Raw genomic sequence first — 26,534 nt, forward strand, 5'->3', positions numbered from 1 at the left:
TATTCTGCTATTTGTAAGCATAACCGGTAGATCTCGATCAAAATTACTCTTGATTCGGTAACGTATTTAAGAAAAGATTTGGCATTTCATCCATGAGAAATTTCTCAAATTGATCTGATTCTGGTCAACCAAGTTACACCGAGTCGAGTGCTTGTGAACGACGATAAAATGATTCAAGAATTTTCCTGGTGAATTTAATACCATAATTTTTCTCGCGATTCTCATCGGGTGATTTAATTAAGCTCTAAAATTAAGTGTCAAGTGGATTTTTTTGAATAAATTTATTAAAAATGTAATATAAGACCAAAAGGTATTTCTGCGGAGAACGGGATATCATAATGTACAATTATACGCAAGCAAATCGAATAATCACTGATCCCCACTCTCATTAATGGGCGTAAAAAAGGATTGATATGAGTCAGAATTTTGGCAGCAGTGAGAGTATGTCCAGAAAATTATAGACGATTCTTCCGTTGAAGCGTCGGTTTCGATGGGAAACATAACTCATTACGAAGCGCTTTTATCGTTTTTGTGATGCGTAACGTTTTTCGTAAGTATCGTATTATTGTGACATACTCACCGAAGTTTCCCGTTTGCATCTTTATACGAGCTCCTATAGAATCCATTTAGATCGTCACGAAGTCTTCCTTGGAAGCTCATTGTAGCCTTGTAATTTTTTCCTGCAAGCATCGCATGCTCAAGGGTTACCATATGAAAATCGCGCTGTTCCATGTGCACTGAGTCTTTTATGGGAATCTCTTTTCCTTCTTGATCATCCTCCATCACTTTCTGCGTCGTAATTTGGAGGTCTTTGACATGCAAGACCAAAATATCAGTCGAATCGAGGACGTTGAACCTAATTTCTACAACTCCATAGAATGAGAAATTTCCTTTTTCGAAGAAAGGAACAATCTTGAGGTGATATGTTTCAGGGATAACTCCTTTAGGTAGCCGGTAATATTCCGGATGTTTTGGGTCCTCTGCAACAAACGTCCTAAGGATGATTTTAGGTAATTTCGCCTTTGAGAGTGCAACAGATTCATAGCGAATTTCTCCATGGACAGCAGCCGTCAATGAGGTGCAGAAAAGAGCTGTGACGACCCAGGTCACTTTCAGATCCATCGCTGAAGTCTGAAATTAGAAATGGAACGACATGTAACAAAGACCTTTATACCATGGTACGAAATACATCCAGCTGAAAGAAGATGACTACCATTCCCTAAAAATATTGCATTTGATATCATTCAAGTTCGTCTTGCTACACTCACTGAATAAATCTCTGCATTATCATCAACGGAATGGAGTAATTCAATTAATAAACTTTCACTGGTCAAATAAACCTTACTTCTGGATTGGTCAAATCGAATTAATATTAAATGCTGCCTTTTAAATGATTCCTAGGTTTATTTTTAAATAGACTCTCTATGTATCATTTGACAAAATGAACGATTTTACTGAGAGTCGAGCCATCATCAGTTTAATGATTCGAAATAGAAGTTTCGTCTCATTTTCTTAATCGAAGCAGGTTCTTACATCTCTTGCACCTCATAGTAAATTCTTGTTGAACTAATTGTCGCTCCTCCTTTCCATCGGGAATATGGGCTTCATACTCCTGGTACGTCATGGAAGTCATCGAGAATAATAAGCCTGCAGTCATTCACACTATCCCATCTACAGTGCGCGCCTTATCACTTTTTAACATTATTTCTATTACCTCTGCAAAATATTTTACCTCTACAATGAAATAAGGTGTCATTGATTTTCAACTCATTGAACACAGAAATGTGTCATACTTACGTAATAATTTCCTGATAGGTAACTAAAAATAATTATTTAGTAGCGCAATATGGGATTAGAGATCACAATATGCCGGTCCTTATTAATCCGACACATCTATTCACCTCTGTTAGCGCAAGTCCGCTTGTGCGTTGTGTATTTTCATTCCTAATGCCATCAATTCCGCTCCGGTGTTTGACTTATATTGCTATAACAAGCATTTCCGGTTGTTGGAAAGATATGTTTGGCGTGCGTCTATAGTTTACTCACCAAATTTTTAATTCTTTCTAGATTTTCTGTTTAGTTTTGATATCAGATACTTCCCTTTCAAAAGATCCGTATGCTTCCGTTAGCCTAGTGATTTTCCATAAGTAAGTTACAGAAAGAAATAGGCAGCTTGGATATGAACGGCTAGACAAGATCAAATAACTATAGCAGTTCGTCGCCAAGAGTCGCAAGCATTTAGTATGGCTTCTGGTGACTCGACATTTCATCTTCAATTGTATCATAGTTATCAATTATCTCGACAGTTATTACCTGCAATTGAGTAAATTAAAATTACAACTGGTATCCTTTCGCGATAAATACATATTTTCCTCTTGTAAAAAGTCAATAGAAACTTATTCTAATGTAGGCAACTGGTTATCATTAGAGCGCGACTTATTTAAGACTAAAAATCTTTTGTCCATTCGTAAATGATGGACTTGTGTGCTTATAAATTTATATCTTCACCAATTTATCGAAAAATATAATTTTAAAAACTTTTTTAGAGAATTCTTGGGACATTTTCTGGCGGCGTGCAAGCGTTTTTTTCCGCGTGCAGGGACTTTTTCTGATAAAAAAGACTTCTCTGGCACTTATTATTTGATCGCCACTCCTAAGTAAATATTTGATGAGGTAATCCGTTCTCAGCTCAAAACTAGACGCACCAGCCGTACCAATCGCTCCATCCGAAATGGTTCTAGACGTGGTCATGATTGTGAAATCTTTTGGTAACTGACGGAGCCCCTCGTTTAGCCCCTATTTCAGAACCGTGAAGAAACAATCTCTCCTTTTTCCACAAATACGTCTGCACGTATATGCAAATAAGAAAGTACAAGGAAAATTTTAGTTTTTATTTGGCTCCGCGCTGTAGGATTGATCAGAAAGCTCACTGGTCACTTGCAGACCTTCTCAAAAGAAATAAAATAGGCTAGTGTTGCGGGTTGCATTGCAACAATATTAGATATAAAAAAAATAATTTATATTTATAAATAATTTATAAATAAATGAAATATAATATAAAATATAAATAATTTATAAATGTTAATAATTAATAAATAAGTTAAATATTTGATTGAATTTCGGAGTGGTAGAAATTTTAAAAATTGCAGTAAATCTTTTTCAATCATTTTATGGGCTGATTTTACATGATTTATATGTCTCCATTGGATATCCCGAGTAAAATATGAATTCTGGTGTCACCAAATGCTCATGGCCAGAAATTGTGAGAAGCCTGGGTGAATTTAACAACATTGAGGTTTTATAGCACTTCCGTCTTTGATTTATAGCGCGGAAGATGTCAATGTTTACCGTTTTTGTCATGCATTTCATCTTGTAAGCTTGTTTTTTAAATAAATCCTCAAGATTTGGTGATATTGTTTTTTCTGTAAGTGCTATCCAAAAATTAAATTTTCAGTTCAGAATAGAAACTTATTAGTAATATCTTCGTTTTGACAGTGTTATGTACGAAAATGATAATGGAAGGAACTTATTTTGATAGAAAAAGCCATTATTAAAGTATTTTACGATTAAAGATCAGCAAAAATAGTTTAATTATCAAATCATTTGAACTATCGCCATTAGACAAAATAGTGCTGCATTTGCGGTGCAGTTGGGTCTATTTTTATTAAAAAATACTCTTAGTTTGATTGTTACATTTTTTCCCTCAAAGGCAGTAATCTTGGCTTGATTGAAAGTCACTAAGTCCCATTATACAGCAAATATATTGGAGAAGAGAGGGCACTTTAAATTTCCTAACTTTTACTTTAAAATGTTGAAAATGAAACGAAAATGCCACATCCGCTATTTTAGTGTTAATACGCGTGTTAACATAAACCACCTATCTTACATGCCTCAGTGACATATAGTATCTTCAAAAAGTCAATATTAATGGCTATTGGGGTAAACTACGTTAAGACTTTAAATTTGCAAACGTTTCCTCTCGTTTACAAGAGACCTCATAAAGACTATTTGCCTGACGGACGAACATGGACCACGAAAGTTTTACTGACATCTCCAGAAAGTAAACCCTATACTACATCTATCCGCCATTTCAATAGGGTGGAGATAACTCTGAGACTCTTTCCCCTCAGTTTCTATACCGGTAGCAGCCTTTCATTTTTATAAAAAATGCAAACATCTCATTAAAATATGTACCAGTGAATAATTCACTGCAATCACCTCCTGCTTTTGTTTTCAAATCCATAATGTTACATGTCTATAATCAAAATTGAAGTATTCACAAAATAAGTGAAGTGAGATAAGTGTGGCGATTGACATGACGTGTTAGTGTATCCTAGGTAAATCAAACTTGTTATGAGTAAAAAATATTCATTCTTTCTGTAAGCTTATTGATGATTCCAAAAAATGGATTTTGAACCCACTATTCGCTATAAAAAGACATGATCCTTCATCTACTGAGTGAGGAAATTTCATTCCTGAAATTTACTATGGGAAACAATAGATATTAATGTATTAATAAGATAGTATTGGATTTGTATCCCTGCCCACAAATGTTAGCTCATATGTCTGATTCGGGCTTTTCCATTCCAGACCCAGAACGCGACATCCCAATTCCCATTCCAGCATTCAAAATGCCGCATCTCTATTGGTATTCTTATTCGTCGAAGCAATTTTCATTGCATCCACGGGGTTAACGATGACTGATGTCAACTCCACAAATTATGGTAGGTTTACTTCTGTTGACATCGAATAACGCAATATTACCCAATTTTACTTTTAAATAACATCAAAAATGTATAGATTTTCAGCTCTGTTCAGGAACAATTTATCTGGTGTTTGGTCCCTGCGGGGAATTTCTCCCCCTTACCGCACACCAACGCAGTTACATTTCTGACTTACAAGGTGGACAAACACGGAGAATTATACGGCCAATTGAGAATTTCTTTTCTATAATTTCCGAGGCCGTAGAAGCTCAACCCTCATTTTTGCAATAATAATAACTAATAAAAATTAATATTAATAATTAAATTAATAAGTATCATTCATTAAACAATTGTAATAATAAGCAATAAAAGTAAAATTTCAGAGAGTACGATTATATAAATAAAATATGGTTGCTCACATCTCTGCTTCCCGACTTTTGATGAGAATGTGAGTATTATGCTCTGCGTCCATAATACGGTGTTTAATGCACTCTTTCTGAATTCCAGCAGGACCAACAAAAAACGGAAAGTTCCTCAGCACAGTAGTTACCCCGGGAAGGACTCTGGAGCCTTTTGAAGATGCAGAAATTCATGCGGAGCACGACGCAAATGAAGACCGAAACGGAACACGTGCTAGGTCGATAAAATATGTGTTTCCTGTTGGAAAAATCTTTTCCTTTCTCAACCGCACGACCCAGACCACAGTATGACCTAGGTGTCGTCATAATTATTCCATAGCGGAACTTATTCAAAAAGAATCGACGCAGCGGGAATCGTATTAAATGCCATTGAACGAGGAGTCAGCACGGAACCTCCAAACCACAGTACAAATATTAGCTGTTCACTTGATGAGGTAGTATTTGCCATAGGTAATTTACGTGGGAAATGCATTCCTAAACTCACTGAAAAAAATTGCGGGGAAAAAATGTGAGGCTGATGGGAATGGTACGGAGGAGCGTTATGCCATCCTTACCAATCTCACTCATGTACCCAGTTTAAAATCTCAAACGGAAAAAATTACCTCCAATCCCAGTTAACATAACTCACTGGTTCACTTAATCCATATTTATTCTGATGGACGTGATAGGATAAGAGAAATAAGAGGAAAGATTTCACGTTATTCCAGGGAATCGGGTTCGGACACGTCGAAAAGGCATTTCGACGACTGTTCTAGGGATCCCATGGAAGATGTAGTGCTGCTCTTACTAAACTTAATGGACAAATTTGTGACATCTTATGAGAGGGCTGAAAGAGCAGAGGAGATTCCGTGCAGGGGCAAAAAAGACACCGCGGGTCAAGGAAACCATCTACATGAGGTAGTGAAATTTGTCGTCAAAGTGGTGAAACTTTCGACTTGGGCGCTGTCACTAGCCATGCCCCTGGCGACGGAAAAACAGGCATGCCCCGATAACATGTTTTACGGCTTAGAAAAATTATGGTAGACATCAATGAATTCCTCATAGGATTCGTCCGGCATAACGGAAATCAGCAGTCAACCTCCCTCATATCGAAGCGGGAATCAATGTATAACAAAACAGCAGATATGGTGACGGATATGCGTCGCCCTAGAACAGGGGTCTCCAAACTACGGCCCGCGGGCCCGATCCGGCCCGAGGAGGGTTTTCATCCGGCCCGCACACTCGTTTCAAGTAGCGCGCGATTCTCGCTCGTATAACTCTGTGAGACGCCGCTAGGAGCATTGCAGCGCTGTACTACACGTCAAAGTCGCCTTCAACTGTTCCTAAATAAGAAATACGCCACTGGATACCTCAGTAGACGTTGGAATCGAATACTTCAGTCATCGGCAAATTTGCTATCCGGCCCGCGGGGCGATTCGGAACTTGGAATGTGGCCCTCGTGGCCTAGTAAATTAGAGACCCCTGCCCTAGAAGGAGTGTGGCAAATGTGATTCGACAATCAGAGAGAAAGTTGAGGAAGAGCCTTTCGGTCTTTAAAACATCTCTCATATCTACCATGATAGCAATCGCACCCCACACTTTGGATTGGGTATGCCGTGTGAGAAATCTTTACCAAAGTATCACAAATGAAGCGTGTGAGATGGAGAAAAATGAAACCCCAAAGGAGAATGACTGCCCATATAATCCGTTGACCCAAAGCCTTAGAATTATATCGACAATGGTTGGCCAGGCCAGAAAAATGCTAAGTTTAGATGTACCATTTGCTGAAAAAGAGTAAGAATTAGACGCCTTATTGGACAATACTATACGTGTCATTATTCTTTCTAGCCAAATGTACAAAATGCTATGGTCCCTCATTCATATATTCCAAATGGGGAAACTTATTCAAGCAATTCCCTTACCAGGATATCTTTCGTCCTTTATAGATAAGGTAGCCAATTCCGAAGCGTTGTTTTTTTCAAGCAACCAGAAAACCTTCGAGTGCGTAGTTTCTGAAGTAGTGCGAAAATCTGTCGACAAATGCCGACAAATACAACTGATAGTGAAGGAGGGAGCACAGATGATGTCATAAGTGATGTGGTAAAAGATCGCCGCAGGCAAGAACAATTTTTTACAGGAGAAATCGGTATAAGTGGTCATCAAATGAGCAAAAGAGAAAAATTCGTATACCCTCCCATAACACCGTTACTCATAAACCTGGTTTGAAGGATTACATAACATTACTAGGTAGGGATATTGAGAATACCAATAGAGATGGCGCCATTTTGGATCCTGGAATGGGATCTGGGATGTCGTGTTCTAGGTCTGAAATGGAACAGCCCGAATCAGACATAGTACCTATGCAAGAGGACACTTTTCATTTTCCCATAACTTGCTCCTATGAGCTAACATTTGTGGGCAGGGGTACAAATTCAATACGAAAACGTATAATCATGTACAAATTTCATTAAGAAACACTGTTCGTTCAGCTTAGTAGCCTACATACAGAACTAAGAGCAATCAAATGAGAATTGTCACAACCGCACTCTGTCTCCCCCACGTCAAAGAAGTCTTCTTATTTTTCGGTTATTCTTCCCTGGTGCAACTTTCGAAAAAAACTTTTATTTCGTTATCGTTTATGTCAACTCTATGATTCAAAACCCTTAGTTTGTAGTAATTTGATTTGAGTAAGTAGGAATATTCATCTGAAAATTTTCCTTTCAATAAAGAATGAGGCCGGCGAATTGAAGGATATGTGTAACAATGAAGCTATATAATTATCTTACAATTAGTCTCAATGGCAAGATTGGTAGGCCAGTATTGGTTTTCATAGTAAATTTCAGGAATGAAATTTCCTCACCCATTTTGACGTTAGTTTAGGTATCGATAAATGAATTACACTTCTGTTGAACATATATAGATGTGAACGAATTAATGAACAAAAAGTGATCAGTTACAATTGCTATGAAAATTTCCGGATGCCACCGATGTGAAGCAAACATTTAGGCCGTTAATTCACTATATTGTATTTAAATATTTACAGAAAGATTATTATGAGTCCATTAGGTGAAAGATACTGCAAGCATTGGCGTATTCATTGAGTTTAAATAATAAAACTTGCCAAATATATCGTGTGGGATGATTCTGGATCAGATGCGTCTGGTCTTCTCAATACCGCAGTTCTGGTGCAAGTGAATTGTAATTGCTGTGGGCCTCTGCTTATATGGCATTTGGAACTACCGTGGACCCACCAAAGAGGGGAAACTGGAAGGCGTCATTCCGCACGGATGTTTGTATTACCCATGTCTCACCCAGGTATCACTCATGTATCACCCATGTATCACGTGTCTTAACGGTCTTTTAAGAAAAAAACGTCGTATCATTGCTAATGTTGATGTGGGTGTTTGTTGACAATCGCGCGGAACTGCATCCGCTGTGACTATAATTGCTATTCACGCTTTTTTGTGCACGTGAAATTTTTTATTTGCGGAAATCCAATGCCGACGCATGTATGGTTGGACAAACATTCAGAGGTTAAGACTTTCGGTCCCTGGTCGTCGGCGTGTCCCAATGCATGCTCCCCTGTTAAACACCCTGGACGTGGCTCGCAGGTTATTATGTAGATGTAGCTGTAGATGTAATGTAATCGGCGCGGCGCCCGTGAGGCTCTCTCTGGCGCAGACTGTAGTCCAGCAGTACTGAACTTACGCGGCACATCCTACCCCCCTATATTTTGGGGTGATCGTGAGTTTCTCTTGATTAAAAATTCAGTCCTTACGTACCCACAATGGTGCATTAAAATTTAGCTTGCATGGAATAATCTTTCTTCTAACTTATGAATTCAAAATGTAAAAGAGTGCTGCACATTGGCATCAAATTGGTTCCAACCGAGTTGTTTCAAATAGATACTAAAAATTTGCCCTACGACATTGACGTTGTTTCATTTTTCAAAGGCCATTCCTTCAACAAATCAGGAATTCAGCGGAATATATCTTACAAGTTCCAATTAGAACCCTTATTTACTTTACATCACGATGATTTTATATGCTTTTAGGCAATTTTCAGGTTTGCTAAATCTCTTTCCGTTATTCCCAAAAATACAAATGGTATTTGCAGGGCATCTGGACTTTGGCTATTGCAAAAGGAGAGGGGTAAATATCGGGTTCTCTAGCCCTACCGGATCAATCCGGCAGTCCATACAAAGATCGGAAATATATCAGATTCTACATCCAGGCAAGCAGTTGGTTTTGAGCCGTTATCATAGTCAATGAGGGGTTTTTCCCATCTCTCGACCAAGAATATTTGAGTTTTGAGGCCGCATGGTGAGAAAGGACTTCGAGAGATTACCATACGTATGCATATACCTCTATAAAATCAAACTTATACAATATCCCCTTTAAGCCGCCTCAACAGGTGTTTAGCGAGGATTACAAGGGCACCAGCCGTTAGCAAAAATAGTAAAAGGGGCACCCATTTATTACGTGAGGAGAATTTGGTTTAAATTTTATCAAAAAAGAAGGGTGAAATCTTAGGACCACGATTGGTCCTATAAGATTGGTTAGAAATTGCTGGATCGAAATACGAAACTTTTGATGTTTCGATCTCGCCATGGCGAATTAAAATTGATATTTTTCTTCAGAAAACCATTTGATTTTTGCAATGATGTTCTCGTTGTTATGGATACTCTTAATTTTGAATTCAACACAGATGATTAGCGTTTGTTCAGGTTATATAAAAGGCTAATCTCTTACATAATGGCAATGAGTTCCCATTAATACTGTTAAATCATGAAATTGCAATGAAAGGATCTTACGAGAATATGCAGTTACTTTTAGAAAAAAATCACTATCAAAAATATAAATGGAAAATTTGAGGCCACTTAAAAGTAATTGCAATTTAATTAGGATTACAGCTTGGTTATACGAAATGTTGTTTCTTCATTTGCGAGTGGGATATAAGAGACAGAAAAAATTATTACTTGAAAGAAAAATTGTCCGGAACATAAAGAACTCGTTCCTGGATCCAAAAATGTCCTTTGTCAGCCTTTGGTCGATCCAAAAATATTCTTTTTCCACATCGGCATATTAAATAAGGACTTTTTTCAATTTTGTGAAAGCCATGGACAAAAATGGTGCTGATTTTACTTATTTGAAACAAAAATTCCTTCAATTAAGTGAGGCAAAGGTCAAAGAAGGAATTTGTATTGGGCCATAGATTAGGGAAGCGCTGAAGGATTCGGAATTTCAACAGCAATTGAGGTCAACGGAAAAAAGCGCGTGGAACGCATTCAGAAATGTATCTGAGCATTCTTTAGAAAATATCATGGCTGAAAATTATCATGATCTGGTGGCTAATCCAATTAAATTATACCAAAATATGGTCTGGAATATGAATTTAAAAATTTATTTTCTCGACTCACACCTTGCTTTTTCCACCAAAACTCAGCGCTGTTAGAAATGAACACAGTGAGCGTTTCGACCAAGATATTTTACATTCGGAGAAATAGTACCAAGGAAATTTCAGCAACATGTTAGCAGATTACTGATTGACACTGAATAGGGACTTACCAGGTGCTAAATATACGAGAAAATACTATGAAAGTATCATTTTTTCACATTTTTTAAAATCACGATTTATTTGTTTAAATATCCTTGAACACTTATTTGATTCGGTTGTCCTAAAGGAATTAGACGCGATAGAAAACATCTGAGCACAGATTTGGAATTAGGACGAAAAGCATCTCTAGGATCACCCAACAACATCTCTAGGACAGAAAAAAGTTTTTTTGTTGACCAGTGTATTTAGAGTAATTCCTGATGCTCAAAATCGCTCCTCGCTAATGCTGCCTTGCAGATTACGTATAGCGAACATTTATCTCGTAAATTTTCAGAGAGGATAAAATGAGGAAGTGAAGATGGCCTTTAAATGAATTTTATTACGAGTGCAAGAGTAGGTGCAAAAAAGGAGCGGAAATGTGGGTTAGAGGGATATAGCGGGTAAAAGGAAGGCACTAAATTCCTAAGGATATCGAATGCGCCAACATTCCAGAGAGGAGAACATAATTCGTTCGAGCCTCGGTCTGAGGCAGGCAAATTCACCGCCACGACCTTGGTGGCTGAAAAAAGACCGTACTTGAATTTCCCTCATCTCATTCCAAGGATATATACCGTTAGAAAGAGAGTCCATTCTCCTGCGAAGCGATGGTGGCGGCACAAACTCTATTGGGATACTTTTCCCCCATAGTACATAGATCGATTATGTTTGTGACTAAGTAATGCTTTTAGATCAAGAGTTTTGATGTGAATACAGTGCCTTTAATGATTGCTGTAGTCTCTACCCAGGATCATGACTCCGCTATACTCTGAAATGGGAAATGAGTCCGATATCAAAAGTTATGTGGTGGAGATGGATGGCAAGTATGTGAGAAAATTGATCACAATCCTGACTAAATGCCGAAAATAACATTCATTTAGAATCCATAAAAACTGTTTTAATAATTATTCTCTCCCACTAGACTTGAGGCTCCAGTAATCTATAAAATGAAATTTTGTCTTGGAAATTATCATTTCGTAGAGTATTTGGCTCTAATCGAAGGCAAAATTTACAGATATGACCTTTATTCTACGTTATCAGATTTCAGTTTCAACTGTTAATCTACAATTTATCCTCCTAATTTCAAGCCTTAAAGATTGCAAATCCTAATTATTGTTGTAAATAATACTTGACATTTTATAGGACACGTGCTTTAATGCTAATAACGATACCATTCATACAACTTATAATGGAAAGCCATTCTCGTTTACTTAAAATTATCTTTAATATGACTTATTAATCAATTAATTAATTTGACTTATCTCACCGAGTATATGTTGTTATACGTTGGTAAACGCTTGTTTAATTACAATTTATCCGATTTCTGTAATCTGGAAACATTACCTACAGTTACAATCTAAGTTTTTTGTTTAAGACGCTATTTTCTCCTTTTTCTGTTGTTTCGTTGTGTCGGATTTAACCCTGTTTCACTCGTCAGATTTTCCATATAAAATATAATTTTCTATTCTCAAACAGAACTTTGCCACCCTCTGTCAATCCTTGCTGCTATCGTCGTGGCGCTGTTGATTTAGTCGAAAAATTGCATTTAGAGATGAAATATGGTGGAATTCATTCCAGAAATGATTTTTTCCCTTTCTGATAAATTCTGTTGAACGACCATGAACTGCGTCAATAGAAGACGTTCATTCATGATCCGTTTCGTAATACCTTGGAAAATTCGTGTCATCATGATTTTCATTCCTTATGCTACGAATCAGAAGTTAAAGGGTGAGTTTGAGTACTTTTATTGGTTTTCATGTGGGGTTACATTACAGTCTTTTCTTATTATGAATACTCCTCTCTTAACCAAGCCTCGATGAAAGGAACGTAAATAGTATTCCATTTCATATTGCTGTCGATTAGCAGCAGAGATTGTTGGATTGCTCTTTCAGCGCTCACCATGTCGCTCACAATGGTACTCAGGAAATTTTTCATCTGTAAAAGTTTATCAATACATTTTATTTATAAAATTTCATTTCAGGAATCGTTGAAATGAATAATTTTATATATTAGTTGGATATAAATGTATTTTTTTAAAAGATATTTAGATGCAGGAAATGCTTGGTTTATAGTAATAATATTATTAACGTCTCTAATTTTAACATTATTTTATATTCTTTCTAATTTTTAGATAAATAAATTGAATCCTTTCGGAAATAAAGTTTTATTTGAGACGTTATTGTTTTGGTGCTCTAATAGTGTCCCATGCGTAACGCATTAAGAGTCAAAGAGTTACCCATACTATAGCAGCCATTCAATGTATATATAAGCAAATGCCATAAAAACACATTGATTTTTCGTGCGTAAGTCATTTACCTACCTTGGTTGCCTGCTGTGGGGAAGATATTCGATTAGATAGTGATTTTAAGAGGCCGCCTACAGATGCCGTGCCAAGCCTTGAAAGAAAATTATTTTTACCGTCAGTCCAACAGCCGTAATTTTTGTTGATTGTCTTGAAATAAATTGTAAAAGTTATTCTTCTTAGCATATAACAAAATAACTCAAGAAGTTCAAATTTATTAAGATATTAAATGCATGTTGATTACTAGCAGCTTACTTTTCGTTGATACTGAGATATTTTATTATTACATGAATCAATTTAAGCCAATCACGATTTAATGGTATAAGAGATAAAGATTTCACAAACTTTTAAGAGAAAACAGATTATTCAGGCTATATAAATAACTTTTGAGTTTACAACTTTAAAATAGTTTTTCCGTATTTTTCGCATAATTTACTAAACTTTCCTCATTTAGCAACATTTATTGAGTTATTGGCTAGGATTTACTCACCCGCCCTTGACTTTTTCGAAATTTCTGATCAAATACTCCAGAGCTACCTCCAGGCCATCTGGTGAGTTGAAAACCGCTGCAAAGACGCTTGTTTTCTCATGTTGTCTTATACCAGAGTCACTGTCACAAGCCATGCCGAGAAACCTGCAAAATCAACATTTAACTTTTATCAATTCAGAGGAACAATTTGCGGTTTAAGCTCATTCTTGCTTTAAAAAAGTAGGCGATTGGGTAGTTCATGGCAATTAGCAATGACAGAATGGCATGAAATGAAAAAATTGGTAGCGGGAGAAATTTAAAGCTCTTATCACAATAATATTTTCAAGTGAAACATATGATAGATGGTATTAGGGAAAAATCGTACTATTTTGAAAGTAAATTTAAAAGTAGAGCCAAGATGAAGAAGAAATTGCAATTTTTTGTGTACGTTAATTCGTTTGCGCTCTACTATAAAAGCCATATGGAAAAAGAAAATTAGATTTTAATGACAAAGATGTTGACATTTTGTGTATTTTCCGCGTAGACTGATTTAATGACATGTTATCTAGGAATGAGTATATTGTCCATTATCTGAATGCTTTTTCGGTGAAGTTTATTAATCTCACGTTCAACTCCACTCACGAATGTGACAGAATAACATTAACTCTCAGTTTAGAATACATATCATCAATGAAGTATTTATTTAAGGTAAACCATCTCATACTCGAGGAAAGTCTTGGAGTATAATTAGGTATGTAGCCAAGAATGGGATAGGTGTTTCACATCATTAAGTGTTTTCCCATCTATTTAGAGCTTACATTGAAATGCGAAAGTAAATTTTTCTATTTTATTATAATTATATTCGGCTGACCTTTCCAGGATATTTTTATCCTTGCTGCATCCCAATGCTCCAATGATGATAGCTTGCTCTGTAGCCACGGTTGAGCTCAAGTATTTATTCCATAGAAAATCCCAATCTTCTTTGTCGCCCGATGAAATGCCATGGCAGTAAACAGTCCCTTTTATATTTGGAGGTACTCTGAAAAAATATCACTTATATCACATTCTAGTTTTATGAATTTCTGTATGTTAAGCAATTAATTTTTGCATAAAAATAAATTTTGCGTTGCCCATTATCTCGCAGAAAGATGTTTGATTTTAGTTATTAATTCATCTTGATCTACGGTATAAAGAAGTAATTTTATGGTTGATATGACCAGAAACTGCTACGTCTGACAAGCACGAGTAGAAGAATTTGTACGTGAAAGACGATGAAGAGCTAGATTGAGAATTTTTTATGCAGGAAGAACCATTATTTAAATTCTAAGAATAGCACTCCACGATCTTGAGCCTTTCAGCTATCCTTCAACTAAGTTAATACCAAAGCTGGATGAAAATGTGGTATTTGAACGCAGGGGCGCATCCAGGATTTTTCCTGAGGGGGCACAAGTGTCTGACAGCCAAACGTCATCTCATATTTAAGATTAAAAACAACATGCAGCAATTGATATACGAACTGTTCTCTTCATTTTAATCTAAAAGTTATTAATGTGAAAACAGCGGCGTAACTAGGAATATGCTTTGGGGGGATGAGATGGCGTGGGGTGGCGACTCTCCTCTCCCCTCTTGGAGGGTTCGGGAAAACTTTTAAAAAAATGACATGCCAGGAAATACATTTCACATCATTTTGGCACTAAAAAATTAACTTTAAGCAGATACAGTTATTATAAGTGAAAACTAGACAATGGTTTTGAATATTTTTTTATTCCTCTGAGGTTTTTGGGGGGGGGGGGATTGTAATATAACTATCTTTAATATTCTTTAGTGGAGAAATTCTATTCATTTATAATTGTACATATCTAGTTTTTTAAGAAATAAATTAAATTTAGCCCCAAAATTTACTTTTTTCTTTTTGATAATTTATTTTTTGGGTTAAAATTAACAGGGGATAAGCTCTATTTTTTACTATAATTACTTTAATTTTATGAATTTAGTAGGACTAAAATCAACCATCTTTAAAATTACGTTATAGTCTCAATCAGTACCCAATCTATCCCCCTCATCCCCCCCATAGTTACGTCACTGTATGAGAATATTAATAAGTTACATGTATCATAACGACAGTTTTCGAGCTCCTTTCCCATTTGGGCGACGCTTTCTCCTGAGCTTTGACTAGCGAATCACCGAATAGAACTAGAAAAAGATAGAGAACTAGAATACGAATAGATCTACAAATCTATCTTCTTGACTTGGGTTCAAGGCTTAAATGATTGCGGTACCGTGGTACACAAATTAAACGAACAAAATGAAAACGATACTTAAAAAACTTGTTAATATTGAATAGCGTCTGGAGGGATTAATATTTTAAGCTACACGTTCTCCCTCACCCCCCCTGAATCAGACTATTTCTGAGCGTGTGCGGAATTACCGAATTATTAGAAGAGTAAGAGAAAAGAAAAGCATTTCAAAAACTTTAGGCAAAAGACGGGGCAATCCATTCGCCCGCATCATTAGACAGAATGGTCTAACGAAAATTATCGTTGAAGGAGAGGTGAGCGGGATGAATATAGAGGAATTCCTCGGGTGAGATACTTAAGGCCTGTTTACACGGTACATTAACACGTACGGGTTAATGTCTAAATGTATGAACGCGAGAATGAACGTCAAAATGCACCGTGTAACCACCCAACTTGCGAATGCATGCACAGAAAATAGAACCTGTTCTAATTTGGTTTATGCATTCGTACATGTTCCGTTCCGGTCCACAAAAATCATTCACGCAAACGTACCTTAACTCGTACGTGTTAATGTATCGTGTAAACAGGCCTTTAGAGTAGGTGATGAAAGAGTTAAAGCATACTAGTTATGTAAATATTAATATACTATATGACTGAAGGATCATGTGAAGAACAGCGTAATACTAATACTCGGATTGCTTACTGATGGTGAAGATAGATATCTTCATCTTAAAGCATTAAAATTTATTCGCAGAACTAAGTTTTAATACAAATAATGGTTTTTCTTCAACATTCGTAAAATTTAGCCATCTGTAGTAAATCTCAAACGATCAAGGAGTATACAAGCAAGTCAGGTACTTTATTGAGCTACTTGGTTGAATTTATCTCTATCTAAAAATTGAAACCATATTGAACTATGTTAATATGGAAGTTCACTTAGTTTTATAGTTTCAAACAAACCTGTCGATTTTCCCAAGTTTCCAATCAGCAAATATCTTATGGGCCTCTTCCACACATTCCTCGTTCTTGTATTTGCACGCCCATGGCAAGAGCATTGAACGACTGAGGAGAGCCAAGTGGTCATCTTGCGGAGAGTCGGTGAAATTCAAGCTTTGGTAATATTTCAACATTAGGTGTGACATCAACATCTGTAATAAAATCATATAAGTTATACGCATTTTTATGACTCCTAATTGTTTTCTGTCATTCCATGTTTACGCTCTTAAATATCAAAATACTTCTTACGTATTTGCATTATGGACTCAGTCTTCCAAATATTTCATGCACCAGAGATTTTTCTTTTGTGCGTGATTAAAGAAAGATAATTCATTTTATCAATAACAAGATATATTAATAATAAGGCACATAATCCTCCGTGAAAATCACATAGATTGTCAAAGTTATGGTCGGTAGTGGAGCTTTATATTAAAGAGTGGAAATTTCCATTTGTTGTTTATATTTTATCAAAGATGTATCGCATTTCCACCACGTCAAGCCTGTTAAGATTTCATACTAATTCATTTTTCCACAGCAACATGATCAAGCATGTTAGTTATAATTAATTGTTTACTAAAATAAAAAAAACGTTTCATATTAATGGATGGCCCGAGATAACTGTAATTTAATTTCCGATTAATTCTCGATTTTTAAAATTACTGCATTTTCTGTCGATCGGCCATCAATATAAATTTGAATCTATATTTACCCGTTTTTTTCCTATATGTAGTTAATTTGAAAGATGCAATGGTTCTTACTTTGAATCTTGGGTATTCCTCGGAGTATTTTAAACGGGAATCCAAGAAAGCCAGGGAAGGGTAGAGGGAATACCATGGTATGAAATCTGTCTCCTGTTCCATGTAACGGATGAGGTTGAGAGCGACTGAATATCGGAGGAGACCCCCTCTCGCCAAGTTGAGGGAGTCGTCAATCAGCTGAGCCCTGTTCACCGGGTGAACTTTGTGGAAATCTTTCCCGAGCATGAAGTTGGTGATTAGTTTCCAATTATGTTCATCGTAATTAACTCTGTAATAACCTGCAATAATTAAGGTTTTGAAACAAATACTTGTAGTCAAATAACTAAATAGCTTCCATTAGTACCATTATGCCAACATTTTGGTACACATTCCTCGTGTGATTGCGTAGCGAATTTTAATTTATATTTCTCCATAAAACTTTGTTTGAATTCTATAAAGCTTTGAATATATTCTCGTTTCAATATTAATCAACTGAAGAAAGCAAAGTAGAAGACTTCGAATCAAATGTTTTTATTGGACAGGGTGAGTTGTGAAGTAGAAAAACAAGCAGTAGATTCCTCACCCAAATTTTTTAGGTAATGGTGTTGCCTAGTAAAAAAAAACTGGAATCCAAGGGAGAGTTCTTTTCATCACTTTAATTCATTGCTATTCAATACCTCTGGAGACTGCGTTCTATCTTTGGCACTTTTTTATTTACTCCTTGTCATTAATTTCTCTTCCCGACATCGTTAGAAAGCTAAACTTAACCTGTTAACTAAACGTACCTGAACCTTGAATGTTGAACATTACCCAATCTTCGTCAACCAATCCTTTAATTTCATGATGAACCCCATGCTCGGATAACCAGATATTTGGCGTGGTCTTTGCGAAATCCATGGTGGAACCAGTGGTGAAAGTTAGCGGTATCCACCAAATTATCTTGTTGTCCTTGAATGCTTCATCTAATACGAACCTCGCCTGGGAATAAATTGATACGTTACAAGGGATTCTTCCAAAATCAGCTAAAGTAGAAAATTTGTCAGATGGAAAATGTTATAGGCAGAGTATATAACAAAAGTATGTATTCTAAGAAGCTCTAACACGTGTGTTGAATATTTCTCAGCCAATTGGAACGTTACTCATCCATGGCAAATCCCAAATCAAATATGAGAGCAACAATAATGTTCAATGAAAATGTTTTACCCACAACAGAGGAGCTTAATTAAGACAGATTTTTATTACTCGCTGAAAAATATACTGTTATTATAGTCCCTGTTACATGTAATTATATTTAAGGTAAATATGACAATGCTTTTGAATTTTATCCTACAATCAATTTTTTGCTCAAGATTCAGTCATGATTATTTTATGGAACTCGATTCTGCCTTGCGAGAAATTCCAAGAAGTGGACAAAGAGATTTCTATGATGCGGAAGAAGAAATATTGGTGCTTTTCTTTTGATAATAATTGTTTCTTCTTAGCAAGTAATATGAAAATTTTCACATTTAGACAATTATATCATATTTGTATTTTTAAGGTTAAACAGAGTGTCGTTTCAATTAACCCGTGTTTATTCAGTTAAAATAGCTTGGAGTAGTCAAAATCACCTTTCTTTTGTTCTTAAATATCCTTCACCATATCATTTTCGAAGGCATTTCCATTTTTCCGCTCAATTCAATATATGGGAGTGATTGAGTTACCATTGCCTTGTCATGGAAGCGTTGTGCCTTCATTGATCAAGTGCGAAGAAAAGGTGCTGCATACCTGTTTGATGATTAATGTGCTACCATCATAGTTTCTCATTACAGTGACCACAGGATATCCGCTCTGCTTGGTCCAAGAAATCATAACTTCTGTGACGTTGATGTTTTCTGGCACCATGCTGTCAGCTTTCAGCTGATCATCCATGGATGCAAAAAGCTGAATGTCACTTCCATAATTGAATTGCCTAGAAAAATAAAAGTTTTTCTTACCTTTACCGTATTTTAGTGCGTAATCAAGTGGTTATTATTTTCATGTTAGCTTCGTTCTTTGCACTTCCAGTGCAAGCTCCTGATACGCTGGTTCTTACGAAAATGAAAGTTATAGGGGTCACTAAGATATGCGAAAAATATGCACATTTCATCGATTCAGGAATATTTTTTATAGTGCTGTAAAATTAATTCACATATACTTTCACTCATAAATCAGAACATTTGTTATCACGTTATCACAAATTTCCTCGAGGAACTTAAAAATCACTGAGATTTACCATAAACTATATCTCGGTAATTTTTCTCGGTGGGAAGTTTACTCAATGTGAGCTAAATTGCCCTTTTCAAACAAAAATTCCGTTTAATCCACGGCGCCAACGATAGTAACTAAGAGATTTGCAGAGTGTGAAATAAGCTGTGATTGTTAATTTACTAAATGTAAGTACATATACAAGATCAGATTCTTAGTCTTGGAAGATGTAAGTGATCAAACGCTTTTGATGCCGAATAAGATTTGCTCTCACTGACATGTTTCAATTATTTGGATGTTATAAGTCTTCCTCGTAGAACACCTCGATTAAGCAAGAGTTTCCGTGACCTTCTCCTTTTCATATTTCGTTGCAATGAAATTGAACTGTAAATGCAATTACCATTGACATATTCCTTCACGAACGCTTGCTCACTTGAATGCTTATGTTGTTGATTTGAGATTTCCTTTGCGAAGGTACGTAGTACATTCATACTCTGTCACGGAAACTTTGACGCTGTCTAACGATTTTGTTTTCTCTCGACATTTTCGGAAATATAAGGAAATACTTACCTATATGACAAATAGCGTTGGAGTCCACGAAAAAATGTGTCTCTTGTTAGGAAATTTTCCATCATTCTTATGACGGATCCAGCTGAAAATTAAAGGAAAATTGGTTTTCAAAAAATGCAAATTATCTTCACATTTCCATCACAGATGGTGCTTTTTTGTAAAGTCAGTATTTCAGTTTTCGTTCGCATTTTAGGTTGAAGTTTATTTATAGTTGACAAGTCTTAAGAATTATCTAAAATTTTACTTATTTCATGACAATTAGTGGTACAGGGGTAAGCTAATACTATTTAATTTTTCAAACAAGAAAATATTCTTATTAATGGAACATAAATTTAAGGAGATACCTTTGCTGTATGAAATTTCGTCAAATACGGACGAAATCGCGCGTGGAGATGAAAAGTCGAAAGTAATTGGGTGAGTGGATTTAAAGGCGTCCACAAAAAATGCCTTCTGTTGATGTTGCACCACGAATTGCTCCATCAGCCTCCACGACGGCTCGATCTGAAAATTTTAACAGATAGGGTAATTGAGATGCGTTTATGCTCAATCACGATTCTTGGTCGATGGTTTTATCAGCCCCGTGCTTAATGTAAAAAATGGCGTAAATTTCCAGAAAAACAGAGGCCAACATTTTTCACCAAACAAAATCATTCATGAGACCTATTCGACAAAAATCTTACTTTCTTATACATGTAATATATAGGATAGATGAAAACGGAATAAATACTTTGTAAGCGTGATAAAATATGGCAGTTATTGTTCCCGAAATATGGAATAAGTTATTTTATCTGTTGGCTTTAAGATGTATTGAACTTATTGTCAAACATACTTCTGTTTGGAAAATAACAATTTTTTACACTCTTAAAAAGGATTTATAACCTTCCCAACCCCATTTTTATCAACCACGAAAAATCAATAAAAATCACCATATCTTTCATATTTTAAACTATCAAAACAATACACAGTTGAAAAATCGAGTCATCATATCTGCATTCAATTCGTTAGGTCATTTATTAAATTTTGATTCATAAACATTTCATTGAATAATGCTGCAGGCAATATTGCCGTATTAAGTAATACTAGAGATTATTTAAAGAAACCTATTGTGTTGAAGTAGCTAAAAAAGAGAAAATTTCATAAATGAACTTTTCAATCTAATTGACAGAAACATTAATCAAAAATCATATTTATAGAAAATTTCTTTACATTTTCAATTGAATTATTTTGAATTTTCAACCCATGTTGCCTAAATCTTTAGAGCCCATTCCCTTCAGATCCATTTGGATGCTTTTCAACTGTTATTAAGGAAAGGGGAAGTAACGGTCGCTGGAAGAGCGGGATGAATAGGAGATTCAGTTTAAAATCATGCTCCTCGCGCTGAACTTACGAAATCCGCAGCTGCGCACTCGAAAAACGTGGCGAATCCTTCGTTGAGCCACGTAAATTTCCACCACTCTGGGCTGACGAGATCTCCAAACCACTGGTGGGCCAGCTCATGCGTAACTACGGTTGCCACGCGCTGTTTATTGAATGGAGTCGATGTCCCATTCTCGTATAGCAACGCTGTCTCTCTGATATCCGCGCGAAGAATCGGAAAAGAATTAATGTTATTAGCCTCGAGAATAAAAGAAGTTAATAAGATTAGCTATGTATTGCAAAGGGAAGTATGTTATATAGCGTGAAAAGGTATGTGAAGTGGCGTTAGCTAGGTATTTCGGTAAAGAATTTTAAAAAAAAGATAGGACCACCAGGTATATAATTGCGAGACCCTTCATATAAAATAATTACAAATATGGCCTTTGTACAAATGTCTGATCCTCAGTCTTACCTGAATGTCACGAGGCCCCAATTTTCCATTGCACCGGCCTCAAAATCGGGAATTCCTATTAAATCCATTTTTGGTAGAGCATATCTGATCTTTGTGATGTTATACATAATATCCAATACTTTGGGACCAACAGTGAGGCTATAATCTACTTGGTCCACGGCGTCTCCCCTTGACCATGTTGAAAATTCTCCATCAGCCACTCTCTTTGATTTGAACTTGGAGACAACAAAGGCGACCAAATACGTGGACATCTTTGGAGATTCTGCGTAGTGGTCCCACACAAAATTTTCCGGCAACATTGGACTGCAATGAACAAGGTTCAAAATTAATGTGGCCATCAAATAAATGGAAGAAAAACAAGGTTTCGTGACTTACTCATGCTCTGGGGGTCCAACTGCGGGCATATTACTAAGGGATGACATCTCCATGTGTCTTCCGATGCTTATGGTGAAGTTCGCTTTCAAGTGAGGTTCATCGAAGCAGGGGAATGCTTTCCTAGCACTGGTAGCGGCGAACTGAGTGACGGCCAGCCAACTTTTTTTAAGGAAAGACATAAGATACGTTAGATTGTAATCAGGAGTGGCGGGCAAAATGCGACTTTAATGAAGTAACTCTCTCGATACTTATTGGTTTTGATGATTTCTGATTATGATATCTTACCATGACACTAAAATTAATTTCATAAAATCACATAATATGAAATACTTGAATGAATTTATCGTAGAGTTTAATGAGTGCGGCGTATTTCCCCTATGCTTGAACTCTGAGTCACTTATGGCTCTAAAATTTTATTTTTTACATGAAATACATATTTGTGTGTCGAAAAATGTACGTTCCAATGTATACTTATCAAATGCAGTAATATTGGTAAAAAAAACGTACGATTCTTAAAATTCTGCATTCACTTTGTTAGAAGCAATACGCCATTCACTTCATTACAAGCCGTGCTTCGCAAGCAGCGATTCCTGATCAATGGCTCAATGTTTTCATAAAATCAAATAAAACGTTCTGTCTATCTCATTGGCAATATTCAACAGATAATTTAGCAATGATAAATAGAAAAATTCACATAGGCTCATGATAAAAAACGTCGGCTAGCTTTGTTCAACTTTTGATTATTAGTTGGGTCGATGGCATTTTGCTACATTTTCTTAAATATCGCAATGCATGTTTTATATAAATTTCCGCAGAGTAAATCCAGTCATGAAATTAAAATAAATTGTAAAAATCATTTTTTTAATGATTTTAACAATTACTTCGATCAATTAAAGCTTTTAATACATTCCCCCATCCTTTCTCTGAGTCGTTGTTATGGTATTAGCTGACTAGATCACGAAGCTCCTCCTCCAGGCTAGAAAGCGGTCTTCCGTCCTGCGCAGTGGTAATCACGAAAAAATATTATCAGAAAGAAAAAAGGCCCATCACGATTGAAACACACGCTGCGTGGCATTCATCGAAGTTGAGCATCAAACGCGTCTCCTCGTATTGGCCACAGAGATCTCATAATTGACCGAGAGTGCTGTTGCCCCTGTCTTAGGACAGGGGTGGCGGCACTCGAAAATTGCTATTTTGGAGCAGATTTAGGCCATCGAAGCACCTCATTCACAATCATTAACGCAGCTAGGTACCTGCTCCTACAAGGTATATATGGCTAGAGATAGTGAACCTTTAATGCTGCAGTTTGTTACCTTTTCTCAATGAGAACATTTCTTATGTGATTAAAAAGTTTGATATTATTATAATAACTTATGCTTTAAAATAATGCAATATACAAATAAATGATATATATACTAATAAAATATAAACTCATAACTTTTTTATCATATGGTAATTTGTAATGTAGTACTCTCGATTTTCTATTCTGTTTATCTGCGGTAAGTATCGCCAATAGAATATATAACGTTAAATTAATTTCAGTGATGAATTTTACCTCTATTTTGATTCACTGAGAAAATTCTATGAAATGTACTCACTGGATTTTTCCGTCATCGTCCTTGTAGGAACTTCTGTAAAATCCGTTGAGATCATCGTTGAGTACGCCTGCGAATTTCATCGCGATGACGTACGCTCCCCCGGCGACCAACGGCTCCTTCAACCGTACCTCGTGGAAGTCACGGTCGTGGTCGTGAGAGATTGCATCGATTTCCAATGGGACGCCCGACCCCTCTTCGACCACCCTTTCCTCGCTGATCGCCAACTCCTTCGAGTGCAGCACGACGTCGCGTCTCGATTCGAGGACGCTGAACCGAATCTCGACGTCCCCAACGAACGAGAAGTTTCCTTCTTCCAGGAAGGGAGTTATCCGCAGTTTATAAGTCTCCGGTCTGATTCCCTCCGGAAGTCTGTAGTAGTCTATAGGGTGTTGTCCCCTCTCCAAGGGTACCGGATCATCTAATGCTTGGTACGGTTCCGCTGTGAAGTGATAAAATGTGTCTCTGCGAGGTAGAGGAATTTCCCCGTCGCTCCATTGAAACAGTACACAGAAGAGAATAGTGAGTGACAATCTGATCATTGTAATGAGTGTCATCCTGGTCTATTTAAACTGGAAAGGAAAAAATGGATTGCCAAATAATTATGTGCTTAAATAAAATGTGCGTGCAATCGAAAAAATCTACATATTTTTTACACAAAATCTATCATTAATCCATGATAAAATGTAATACATCAATAGTAATTTCAACACTTTAATATAAAACTCCAATCACGGCCATGGTTTCCACACCCTTATGTTATTCTCAAGGTAGGCAAGTCGAAACCATGGTCGGCAGTTGAGCTATATATTGAAGTGTGGAAAATACTAATGGCGTTTTTAATTTTATCATGATTATATTGCATTTCCACCATGTCAAGCCTGAAGCGGTTTTATTCCAGATTGATATGGGGAAGGACCAATTAGTTTTAGAATTTTAGTTGAAATTCGGGAATTAATTATGAAATTATTGCTTTAGGAAGAGGAATCCAATTGAATAACTTAATAATAACCTTGCATGAGTTAGGACAAACGCATCCAAAGTAATTAATTAAGGTCAAACGTAATTTATCCCTCACTAATTCGTTCGCTTTTCATGCTTTGGTTAAGATTCGAGTGATAAACATATCAACAGCATTGGAGCCCCGGACGCGCTTCTTACTCATTAAAACTCTGGAACGTGATGTTTCCCGCTTTTCGAAGAAATTTTTGTAGCTTGGGATTCCCTCTTTCAGGTTTGTGACAGAAATGTTACTTAACAAATGAACGCTATACCTGCACTGTGTGAGTCACTTATGATTCCTATTCTAGCCTTATCACTCAAACCCGAGTTAAAGCTACAACATCAGTCCAAATATTGGTGAAAATATAATAGAGTTACAAATTAAAAAAATTAAAAATACGAGTAGAAAATAAAATAATACTCTGATCTTAAAACCGATTGCTGACGTCAAATATTCAACAACTTTTCCTTTGTGCGAAGTTGTATAACAAAGCCTATTTATATAGAGAGTTGTTTTAATAGCTTACCTCGTTCCAATATTGGCGGTACAAATATTGACAATGATGCCGCATGAACACACGAAAGGTTGAATTCTATAAAACAATTCCCTATAATTCCTCTAAGGAGAGGATCTTATATACCCCTCGAACGGTATAATGCCCTCAGAAAAATGCGAGCGCCGTTATTTGTAAATCTTATCTGAAAGCTGTCACCTCCGTTACAATATTTGTTTTCGTCTCCGATGCTGGCTCCAAAATTAATTGGGAGGGTTACATTAACCCTATGTCCCATATCTTTTTCCAAATGATTACGCTATCCCCATCTTAGATTATTGATGGGATCGATGCAGTTCAATAATCTTATGATGACGAAGTAGGCTTGCCATGTTTCATTCACCGCTCTAAGCCAACATCCGGAACTCGGGTGCTCTGCGTAAATAATTTTCAGAAATGAGCCAATATTTACCTTTCTTCAAATTTCGAGCAATTCAATCCCGACCTCACGTATTTTATCTTAGTGGCCTATTTTAGATGTTAGCATTAGTTTCATAGCTGCAAGAGATCCAATTCCATAGATAGGATTGCGAATGGAATTCACAGCCTCTTTGAAGGACCTTTTTGGAACCATAAAATCTGTCTAATGGAATGACTATGTTATCTTTTGTATCCTGGTCTAATTTTACTTCAATATCTAGCAATTAATTCTCTGTACTAGAATAATAATAGACAGTAGCATGTGATATTCATTCAGTAGCGTGCGATAAAAGTTTCTAGATTTATTTTTTTCCTTAATAAATTTTCCCAAAATGTCAAGATACGATGACAAGGAGATTTTACATCCAATTATATCCTTCTTTGTTTGTTTATGCATTATTGGATCACCCTTTTATCGTTACCATCATTTTTATTGATTCATCGGTGAAAATTGTGTTCAAATTTACGCTAAAACGTGAAAATCACAATGTCATAAAAGCAAAGACGAGTTTTCAAGCTCATTTATTGATTTT

The 26,534-nt window shown here is 36.3% G+C and overlaps 1 protein-coding gene across 1 annotated transcript; it reads right to left on the reverse strand.

Annotated features, from left to right (window-relative positions):
• Positions 1-576: 576 nt before the first annotated feature.
• Positions 577-24,582, reverse strand: LOC124156869 (aminopeptidase N-like). The gene is made up of 12 exons (XM_046531391.1): positions 24,029-24,582; positions 22,431-22,589; positions 22,056-22,358; positions 21,604-21,798; positions 19,199-19,382; positions 18,220-18,412; positions 17,456-17,733; positions 16,662-16,849; positions 14,336-14,503; positions 13,486-13,629; positions 13,014-13,089; positions 577-1,131 (listed from the first exon to the last, which is right to left on the reverse strand). Exons 1-12 carry the CDS (start codon positions 24,580-24,582, stop codon positions 577-579), a joined length of 2,997 nt encoding a protein of 998 aa, XP_046387347.1.
• Positions 24,583-26,534: the final 1,952 nt, after the last annotated feature.

This window comes from Ischnura elegans, chromosome 1 (assembly GCF_921293095.1).
Source record: "Ischnura elegans chromosome 1, ioIscEleg1.1, whole genome shotgun sequence".
In the NCBI taxonomy this organism is placed as follows: domain Eukaryota; kingdom Metazoa; phylum Arthropoda; class Insecta; order Odonata; family Coenagrionidae; genus Ischnura; species Ischnura elegans.